The sequence below is a fragment of the Abramis brama genome, assembly GCF_963993115.1.
Source record: "Abramis brama genome assembly, chromosome: 8".
In the NCBI taxonomy this organism is placed as follows: domain Eukaryota; kingdom Metazoa; phylum Chordata; class Actinopteri; order Cypriniformes; family Leuciscidae; genus Abramis; species Abramis brama.
In genome coordinates, this window is record NC_139970.1 from 29,678,726 (window position 1) to 29,689,561 (window position 10,836).

The following is a 10,836-nucleotide window of genomic DNA, read 5'->3' on the forward strand; positions in this document are numbered from 1 at the left end:
TGTAGCTTTCTAACACCACACTGTCTATTAATGGTTACTCTAATGTGTTCAGCTAGTCGGCTTGAGATCCTTTCCTTGAGATCTAAACTGGTTATATCTCTTAAGCCTATTAATGAATGTTTTATAAGCAGTAGGACAACCATATTCACGCAGAGCCAAAGCACAACCAAAACAATGTTCTTCTGCAAAATGCATGTTTTTTTGTTTTTTTTATAATCGCTAGAGGGCCAAAAGTTACATAGTGACCCTTAAATTATCTTAAAAAAGGTTATGAACCAAATATATGTCCATATTCTTTCTGAGGAATTGCATAGAATGATGCTAGTCTAGTAAAAGGTACCAGTACAGTTAAACTAATTCCTTTATCCTCTTGGTCATAAGGAATTATTTAAAACTCACTCTAATTTACAGCTGACAATTTATTTCGAAAAGTTTCTGCTTCAGTTAATGTGTTGATTCCCATTGTTTCTGGGTTTTTGAGTGATCAGATGCATTTTAAAGAATGGCAAAAAACTTTTTCTTTTACTTTGACTAAAACCCAATTTCTTTCGGCATGACACAAAAATGACCAGCTAACATTTCACTAATAATGTTATCAGCACATGGGAAAGTGTGAACAAGTACTAGTCGGGTGAAATTATCATTCTGATTGGATCATAAGAGCAGACTAATTGCTGTAAAAGGAGGGAAGTGCTTCCAGTCATTGTGTTTTTGTATTAGTAATGGTTACCTCCAAAGAAAGACATGCAGCCATCATCACTTTGCCTCAAAATGGCCTTGCGCACAAACCTGAAAGAACCTTTTACTGGATCATCAAGAACTTCAAGGAGAGAAGTTCAACTGCAGTAAAGAAGGCTTCAGGACATCCCAGGAGTGTCCGCAAGGAAAAGTCATCTACATAATCATGTCACCACCAGTGCAGAACTTGCTTATTATTGGCAGCAGGTGGGTGTGAGTGCAACTGCACGCACAATGAGGCGAAGTCTAGACATTGCCTGTTGTAAAGAAGGGCAGTAAAGAAGCCACTTCTCTCCAAGAAAAAATATAAATGACAGACTGAAATTCTGCAGGAAATACAAGGATTAGACGGCACGTACAAATAGATTTTTACTGATGAAGCCCTCTTTCAACTGTTTGGGACATCTGGAAAATTGTCCTGAGAAGGTAAAAGCTACCATGATTCCTGTCAAGCCAACAGTGAAGCATCCTGAGACCATCCATGTGTGGTGTCTAAGGGAATGGGCTCTCTCACAATTCTGCCCTAAAACACTGCCAAGAATAAAGGATGGTATCAAAACGATCCAGGAGCAATTTGGTGATGATCTGTGCATTTTCCAGCATGATGGAGCACTGTCACAAGGCAAGTGGATAATGATAGTGGCTCTAAGATCATTACATTGAAATTTGACCTGTGGCCAGGCAACTCCTAAAATCCAAACTCTAAATCTTAATCCCATAGAAAACCTGTGGTCAATCAACAAAAATGGGTAGCCTTCAGTCAGGATTTGGCCCAGAAGCTGATATCCAGTGAGGTTATGAAGAAAAAGGATCAACACTGTAAATGTTTTTGCCAATAAAAGCCTTTAAACACTAGTTAAATGATCAGTTACACTGAAAGCAGCAAACTTTGCACAACAAAATGTATGTCACTGCCAATACTTTTGGCCAAGGCTGTAGTGACCTATTCTACTGATACCAACATTGACTAGGCAATTTATCATCATTTATCACTGAATGGCATCAAGCCTATTTTATTTCCCAAAAAAGTATCATTTAGAACTATACCTTTCGCACACAAAACTAAACTCAACATAAAAAGATTTATTTTTTACAGAAATAAATACTTGACACATTTACAAAATGCACACACATTCTTTCACTTAAATTCATTCAAGGCCATGTTTCCTTCCTTAAAACAAGAGTATTGTGGATCATTCATGTCTTAGTGTCCATAATGACATTACCCTGTGCATCTTTTAACCGCACACGTCCTGTTGGGTATCGTGTCTCCTGCCGTCCATCTGAGTAAACGGTTTTAACCGTACCATCTGGATATTCCCGTCTTTTAAAATCTAAGGTGTGGATCTCCCGCTGGCCAGTGTTAAACTGGATCACCTTACTACCATCCCTGAAAGAAAGCAGAATAAAAATGCTCTGACTTCAATACGTCTTTATTATAACACACTGAGGTGGAGGGCCATGAGTTGTACTCACGGATTCAGCTGTATTATTGTTCCATCTGACAGTACACTTTCCTCTCTTCCATCAGGGTAAAGAGTCTTGACCGTCTGATCAGGGAAAGTGATTTCCTTACGACCATCTGGAAAGTGTTTCTCTAAAATAGGCATGGGGGGAAGATTAAGACTTAAAATGTAGTCTGGACATAATACTGGACCTCTAAATATTAATTTTGAAAGAAATTCAGGCCCACCTGTTTGACTGTTAGGAAACTGAAGCACTTCCATCCCATCAGGGTAGGTGATGTGTGTGGTCTGAGCTTCAGCGTAGTAATAAATCTGAAAGAGAATGGCATTACTAATTGAAACGCATTGCTGATTTTAAATTCACTTAGTTTTAATTGTTAACTGTCAAAATACAATTACACCAAAAAACAGCACAAATACAGCATTTAAAATGGATGGAAGAACATGTTTTCACACATAAATGATTGATCATTACATGGTGTAAACTTCCTAATAAGAGATGGAAACAGCACTCTTCAGAGTCCATGCCTCACCACTCTTTGATCGGGCATTGTATGTTTTACATCCCCGTTGAAAAACATGACTTTGACAGTCTGTCCGTCGGCAGAGAGCTCTTTCCTAGTGCCATTTGGAAAAACAACAAGTCGACCTCCATCAGGAAGAACCTTCTCAATCTGAAACATACATCAATATGAGTTAGAACCCGAATTCAATTAGAAACTGGGCATTTTGATAACTTTAGTAATGTGACCGTCATTTCTACACTTCCCTTATGGAAGGGTGTGGTTCAGTTTTGTTTGAAATAGCATTCCCTCAATGTCAGCACTATCTGAGCTTTGAATTGGAACTAAACAAGACATATTACCTTATTGTCAGACTGTGTGATCTCTTCCTGTTCCTCCTCTGACTGTCCGATGACAGCTGTGTTAATCAGTGGAGCATCATGGTTCCTCTGAGTCATAACCAGTCCATCTGTACACTGAGTTCCCACTGGACCGTGCTCCCTTTTGAAGCTGATAGCCTCTTTCATTTGTTCAGGGAAAAAAGCTGTGGCAAAATGTGATTGATTATTTGTGAGTCATGCTACAATGTAATCACACAAGGGTTGGGAATCAAAAATCGATTCCAATTCTAGAATCGGATACTTGTTATAAAATTTAAATTTAGATTCCTCTTATCGATTCCTTTGTGTGCATTTTAATATGCATGGTGTTTTCTGTGCTACACACACATCCAAAACATGCGCACAGAAAGCGGTTTAAAAGTGTGCGATACTGAACTGAGTCCTCTTCTACGTCTTTTTGAACGGACAAATACACAAAAATATGTCGAAATATTCATAAACAGTCGGTTATGTCTTAAGTGAATGCAAACAGCTGACAAAGAAAACGCATGTGTAACTATATTGGATCCGTGTAGCTCTTAAAGTGACAGCAGCCTAAAATTTCTGCTGCCGTTTCTATAATAACATTGATCAAACAACAAAATTGACTCGCTGTTGACTTAATAACTTTTGTAACAATATTTGTAATTGATTTTTGTTCATGGTATTCAGCTGCAATGAAATGTTTTGTAATAAGACTTGAATGATATCTACTTTAAAAAAAATCTAAATCAGGAATCGATAAGCAAAATCGGATTCATTAAAATTAAAAAGATACCCAACCCTAAAGCACAAATATGCACTAGTGATGTTGATAAATAATACCTACCCGAGTCTGTGAGAGGAATCTGTGTCTCTGGACTTCCCTTTCTGCTGCTGTTGCTTTTTGCACTCAGGGAGGGACTCTAGACACACAAAAACAGACATACTAGTAAGAGTGTGAAAGCTTACACAAATGAACATGTTTATAGGTATATTTAAGTTATTTAAATAAGCAATCCTCTGGGAATTACTGTTTAGTGTTATGCATGTAAGAGAAAAGCATTGAATCTACCCATCTATGAAGGGAAGGACCTTCAGACCTGCCAATCCACACTTACCCTAGAATCTGTACTTTTGGATCCAGTACTAGCTCTATTGCTAGATGCTGAGAACCTTCCTTTTTCCTTCTCTTTCTCAGCACTCTTCCACACACTGAGACGTAGTTTCTCCAGTGTCCGCACTTGGTCTCTGAGGGACGCGTTCTCTGCACTCAAAGCGTCTACCTGCTGCCGAAGACGGCTCTGTGTGTTGCTCCAACGAGCCTCTCGTTTGCGCAGATCCTCTTGCAGCACGTTTAATTGCTGCTTTAGAGCCTTATACAGACATAAACCATCATTTGTTTTGAAAAAACATCAAACAATTCATTATAATAACAAATAGTGTAGTGTCCAAATTATACTTTTTCAATAGACGATAATTAAACCGGACCTGGATCTCATCTCGTTCTTGTTTGTCAGGTCTTGCTCTCACAGTTGCTGCATGCTTTTCAAAAAGCTTCTTTTCACGCTGCAGTTTCTTATTTTCCTCCCTTTTAAACTCCTCCCACTTTGCAATTTCCTCCATCCTCTTCTTTTCAAATTCAGCCCTATCTTTCCTGTATTGGAAAGTTAGTTAAGTTTTCAGTTATATTTGTTTTAGGCATGACAAATAACTGTATATTCATATTGCCAAGGCATTTGCAATTTAGCTGTGAACAATATTGAAATATTTATCAAATTACACATTTAGTATTTTGAGTATTTAAAGAAGAAAGGTAAAGGTCCATACTTGAGATTATCTCTTGTTTCCTGGTTCTCCTGCTTTAGTTTGACCAGTGACACATTCTCAGATTTGAACCTTTCAATCTCTGTTTCCAGCTCCACCAAACGCTCACGAAGAAGTCTCGATTGAGCTAAAAAAAAATTGTTTCAGGATTTAGTAGGATCATGCAAGTACTGTATGTAACCACTGCATTACATATGTGCACATTTAGAAAAGAAGTTTAGAGGTTTTTCCTGAAATGTAATCATGCATGTATCCTACAGTTTAAAACTTTGGGGTTAGTAAGATGTTTAGTAAATAAATTAATACTTTTATTCAGAAAGGATGCATTATATTGATCAAACTTGTCCAAATTTAATCAAACTGTTTTCAACATTGATAATAAGAAATGTTTCTTGAGCACCATATCAGCATGTTAGAATAATTGCTGTGACACTGAAGACATCCATTTTGTTTTAGTTTTACACAGCATTGATTATGATCATTTCTTCATTAGGAAGCAGGTCTGAAGATCTTGCAATGATAATGATTTAAAATATAAAAACATTTCAGTAAGCAAATAAGCACATTCAGTAGCTGTATGCAGACCGTCAAAACTTCTACCGTTACCTGTTCCTTCTTCACTGGGCATGTTCTGTGGTTCCTGCACAGTTACTGGAGGAGAAGGTTTATCCTTTAGCACTGGAAACAGCTTTGATACCAACTGGCATGTTGATGGAGCTTCTTTGTGATTTCCAACTGCATGTGGACTACCACCTACTGCTTTTACCCCCTTGGAGAAGGCAACCTTCCTTTTCAGCGCCCTCTCTGTTAAGGATTCCTCTGCAGGACAGCAGGACTCATCCTCAGGTTCATTCCAGGTATCATCGTCATCAAACTCTAACTGGGCCTTTGATTCTACGAGAGTAGAGTCTCCATTGTTACTTAAATTCCTTTCATCTCCCTCTGGACTGCTGGCTCCGTCCCTGTCTTGATAGGTGCTTTTATCATAAGGCAGAGTGGTGGGCACTTGAAAGCAGTGGCTTATGGGTGGATTGGACATGTTGGGAAGGGGTTGCAAATCTGAGTTACTGCACAATTTGTTGTCATCCAACTTTTCATCAGTTTCCTTTTCAGAGAACCCTCTCATTAGTTCGTTCGGCCTTGTGCCAATGACATCTCTCTGTATTGCTGTGTTTATAGGAGGCACTGGTACACTATGACCCAACGTGGGACCAGGAGCTACTGTGGGCCCTTGTGCAGACAGATAGGTTGATTTGATGGGTGTGGAGGAGAGACGTCTACGATCTTTGTGAAGAAGGGTGCTGATGAAGGACGAGTTGCTGGAAAAGGATATTTCATCTGCTGCTCTTTCTAGCAACTCAAACTCTCCGAGTTCGGCACATTCAAGCTGGTGATCTTGTTCCCAGCGCTCCCTCCGCTCCGTAAACCACACCTCAAATGAGTTTTCTGCAACACAGGCATTATCCTCCACACGATTACATGCTCTCCCTTTATTGTCGTCTGTTGTAGTGCCACTGTTGATCTTCTGCTTGGATAAGGGATAAGGTTTTCGCTGGAACAGAGCTGGGATGGAGCCCATATTCTGACCCTGGTGTGCAACAAGAACATGAGGTTGAACTGTCATCTTGGTGACTAGTGCTGTAGTTTTATTCTGAGGAAAATTTTCTTTGTTGAGCACAGCAGTCTTGCGTTGGATCACATGGTGTGCCGATTTTGAGCCTTCGGTTTTGTTTACTATGGACTTCTTCTTGGACTTCATGTCTGGGCCTTGGGAAACTTTTGGATTTGGGCACAAGGAGGGATTGGGGTTAGGTGGACTGTTTCTGTGTGATTGTACAGCGGCTTTTCCCCCTTTAAACCTGGCCAGACCTTCTCCTCGTTTAAGAAAGGGTCTCTTTACCTTCATACTTTCAGCTGGAGCATTCTACATAAGTGAATATGAAAAAATACGAGAAGATGAGACATGGATATGAAGATAAATAAGGCCACATTACATAATAAAAAAATGCAACATATATGCTTTGTACTGCACAGAGGATACTTATATACATTTAATAGGTATAACTTATCAAACTCTGTTTGGTCACATCTACAGAAAAACTGCTTATAAAGATATTGAGAAAAATATTGTATTTATTACTGATTCCAAACATCATTGACATCATCTCCTCAGTCTTCAGCTGCACACATCATTCTCAACATGAACATTAATTTGTATGTCGTCTAAGGTTTGTACATTAAGTAACCCCATGTTCTGTAACTGACCTTGCCCTTCAGTCTCTGGTCTTCCATCTTGAGCTGCTCTTCCAGTATTTCCTCAAATGTTCTCAAACCTGATTTGATAGGTCTAAAACAAATACACACATAACACGTTAACCAGGCTGACACAATACATTTGTCCATTGTCAAAGCAATGTATCCCATCTTGCAGTTTTGAAGTTTACCTGTCCCGTGGCTCTGAGTTACACTCTTTTCTATATAGAGTTTGATCTTCTATCGTTGACTCAAAGGATTCTTCAGAATCAGGATCATTGTCATTATGTCCAGTGTTCAACTCCACCACACTTTGTTCCTGGTTTAACATACTGGTCTCTAGAGCAGCATATGGAGAAAGTTAGTCAAAGCTCATCCTGTCTTGATGGTTATCGACCATTTAAAGTGAAGTTTAGACCAAACAGTGTTATGTATATTCAAAGTGTGATGCAATGCCTTAACAGCTTGGAGGGCTCAATTTTGTTGTTCAACCAAGGTTAAATGTACTAAATAAGAGCTCTTAGCATACAGGCGAATGACACATGCACCATAAATCATGTACCCGCAGTATTCTGTGGTTTTCCCAGAAGTCTTTGTGGTTCATGCTGTAATCTAAACAGCTGCTCCTGCTGATGGGTTTTTAGCTGCTCCTGCATGCGATGTTGCATTTGCTTCAGCTGAATAAACAAACAAGTCATTAAATAATTTACAAAACTAAACCTGAAACATTTTAAACACTGTTGCTTTAAATGCTTTGACTAAGCAACATCATAAGAAATCTAAATTATTAGACTTGTAAATTATTTCACATAATTGTGAAAAAAGTAAAATACCATCAAGCAATTCTAACAGATCATCCCTTTATCTTGACATATGGGATGAAATTAACTAATTAAAATACCCAAGAAGAAAAGAAGCAGACAAATTTATTAAAGCAAGATCTCTGCAAAATTCACATTAATTGTGGACCCTAACTCACCTGTTCAAGCTTAGCTATTAATGGGAGATCCCGTGTGTTTCTTAAAACATCTTGCATACTTTGCATCTCACTGTTTAAAGATGCATCAAACAACTCAGTTTCCCCGAGTGTCTTGCCACTTCCACCTGGACTGCACACATCCACGCTGGCAGAGCTGCTGCGTCGGGAGATAGGGAGCGGGGCAAACTGGCAGATAAAGGAGTCATCTGGATCCTGAACCACCAGACTGCCGCTACTCCGGACTGACCCAGAACTGGCTTCTCCTGGGGAACCTTTTAATATCACCCCGGCACGGGAGCTATCCGGGATCCACTGAGAGAGGAAGTGAAACTGCCCTTGCTGGAGTCCAGCTGGAGATGGTAACATGATGATGTTGGCCTGATTCAAACCCTAGAAAGGTGGGTTCACAAATTCATATTTAAACTGTTGGTCATGTTAACTCCACTGAGTGCAATTATTCAGACAGAGAGATAAGAAGATTAGAGTAGAGTAGAGTACTTTATTTCTATGGCCTGGTTTCACATACAGGCCTTAGATTAAGTTAGGATTAGATTAAGTTAGCCTTTAGTTCAATTATGACATTTAAGTATATTTTTATTTTATTTTTACATTTTCCTTAGAAAAGAATTACTGGTGTGCATCTTGTGACGAAACAATGGCACTTACATATTTTAAGATGTCAGTGCAAGTTGCTTTCAGTTAAAACAGCTCAAACGTGCATTTTAGTCTGGGACTAGGCTTAAGCCTTGTCTGTCAAACCAGGGGTATTTGTAGTGGGGTAAGCTGTGCCACCTTTTGCTTAAGTTGTGGTCTAAAGAAAGATAAATGGAAAATACAATTTAATAATGCATAGTCCAATTCCATAGTGTTATTTTGCTGCACACTTTTCACATTTTCATAAACCAGCCTGGAAATAGGATATTTTAACTAGGATAATTGAACGTTTTCGAAGAGTATTTATAACAGTAAGTTAATATTATTTCCTGCAACTGAATGGAAAGCTCATCACTATCAGTTGAGTAAATGGCTCACTTCAACCCACATTTACGTTTTTTGGGGGAGAAATGCTTTTACTACTTTAACTAACGTTACTGGGCATGACCAATTGTTAGAGATGAAAATGTAAAATCCATAGCATCTCACTTTTATCCAATTCTGTAATAACATAAGCTCTCTATTTCACACACAGATAAACAACACAATCAATCAAACAATGTCTGTCTGTCAGTGCCTCTGAAGCTGCAATTGACATAAATGGAAAATAACGAACTGAAATAAACTGCCAGTGACGACAAAAATCCTGTCTAGGTAAGCGGCGCATTTAAGTTTTAACACTGGTTGTGTTCGGCAATTATAAAACAGTATTTTAAGGCACAGAAAGATTGTAAGCATTTTCTAATATAAATCCAGTTTTCGATACAATATCACTTTTAAAAATCGTTAAAGAGCTGTGAATGAATATGTCATACCTTGGTCTGGGGGTTGCCAAGGCGGGTATTTAAAGATTTCAGCAGTTGACGTCTGAACTTTGGTGAGTTTCGAACGATACCGCCATAACAAAGCAAAGCCCGCGAGACAGACGAATGAAAACGAAAGCACCGGTGCATGATGGGAGCTGCAGTTTTCCTATGCTCCTCCCCTCCGTCGTGTATTTCCGCCACGGAATAATAAGAATAATAAAATAAAAAAGGTAATTGCGACTTTTTGTCCCACAATTCCACCTTTAATTTACAACTATCCCTCATAATTGCAAGTTTATCTCGCAATTCGTATTTAATAAATCTGAGTCAATTCTCTGGTTTAGGCTTGTAACTTTTTTTTTGTCTCAGAATCGCGAGATAGGCTATTATAAGGGAAAAAGTCAGAATTGAAAAAACGTTTTATTTCGTTGAGGAAACAATTCCATACTGTTATTATTCATGAGCATTGAGCAAAATAACCAAGCAAATTATAATTATTATTATAGATAATTATTTTTCATTAAGTAAAACTATTAGCCTACAAGAAGAAGATGAAAGTTCATGAGCTATACCTTCGATATCCGATACAACATTTTGGCCTACTTCGTGTAACATCGATGATTCATGACTTCTTCAAATAGTATTTGATCAGGCTTCGCCTGGTGGACGATTAAAACATCCCCGAAGGATGCATTCAAATATTAACAGCATAGCAACGAGTAGCCTATATTCAACCTCAAGACATTAACCCCACAGCAACACCTTGGCAACCAACCGCCGCCAACATGCATAGGTAAGCAGCATCACAGACACATTTCTCTCAGAAAATGTAAAAATGCATTTTATATTGTATGCAGTATAGTAGTGCTATGATAACGATCATGAAACATGCTCACTTATAGAATCTACAACAGATTGTATAGGCAACAGACAAATGCAAATATATCAATTTCGAACATAAGGTTTAACTTAATAATCATTATCTCTATATTTCTGCTGAAATACTGCTATGAAAAGTTTATTTCCTGTAAAGTTCTAAACCCAAACCCATAGTTCATGCCTCCTAAGTTCTGATCAATGTGACAAAATATATAAACATCTTTTTGTTATCTTATACTGTTATTCTGTATATGAAATTCAAGTCAATCACAGTGAATTAAATTATTTCAATCTTGCCCTCTTGCTTCCACTCCAGTCTCCAGGTGCAGTGTGGTGTGCTGTAATAGCAGAAACAGTACAAGTGATGGCGCC

General features: G+C 38.4%; 1 protein-coding gene across 2 annotated transcripts; it reads right to left on the reverse strand.

Moving 5' to 3' along the window:
* Positions 1-1,723: 1,723 nt before the first annotated feature.
* On the reverse strand, positions 1,724-9,700 carry cpap (centrosome assembly and centriole elongation protein). 2 transcript variants are annotated; one of them, XM_084122885.1, is made up of 15 exons: positions 9,595-9,700; positions 8,126-8,515; positions 7,709-7,823; positions 7,338-7,485; positions 7,159-7,240; positions 5,500-6,817; positions 4,897-5,020; positions 4,558-4,723; positions 4,188-4,442; positions 3,917-3,992; positions 3,070-3,251; positions 2,738-2,878; positions 2,432-2,516; positions 2,215-2,335; positions 1,724-2,128 (listed from the first exon to the last, which is right to left on the reverse strand). In XM_084122885.1, exons 2-15 carry the CDS (start codon positions 8,489-8,491, stop codon positions 1,936-1,938), a joined length of 3,372 nt encoding a protein of 1,123 aa, XP_083979011.1. In that variant the 5' UTR covers positions 8,492-8,515; positions 9,595-9,700; the 3' UTR covers positions 1,724-1,935. The 2 variants fall into 2 exon arrangements, with proteins under 2 accessions (XP_083979011.1, XP_083979012.1); XM_084122886.1 differs by lacking the exon at positions 9,595-9,700 and adding an exon at positions 8,792-8,929.
* Positions 9,701-10,836: the final 1,136 nt, after the last annotated feature.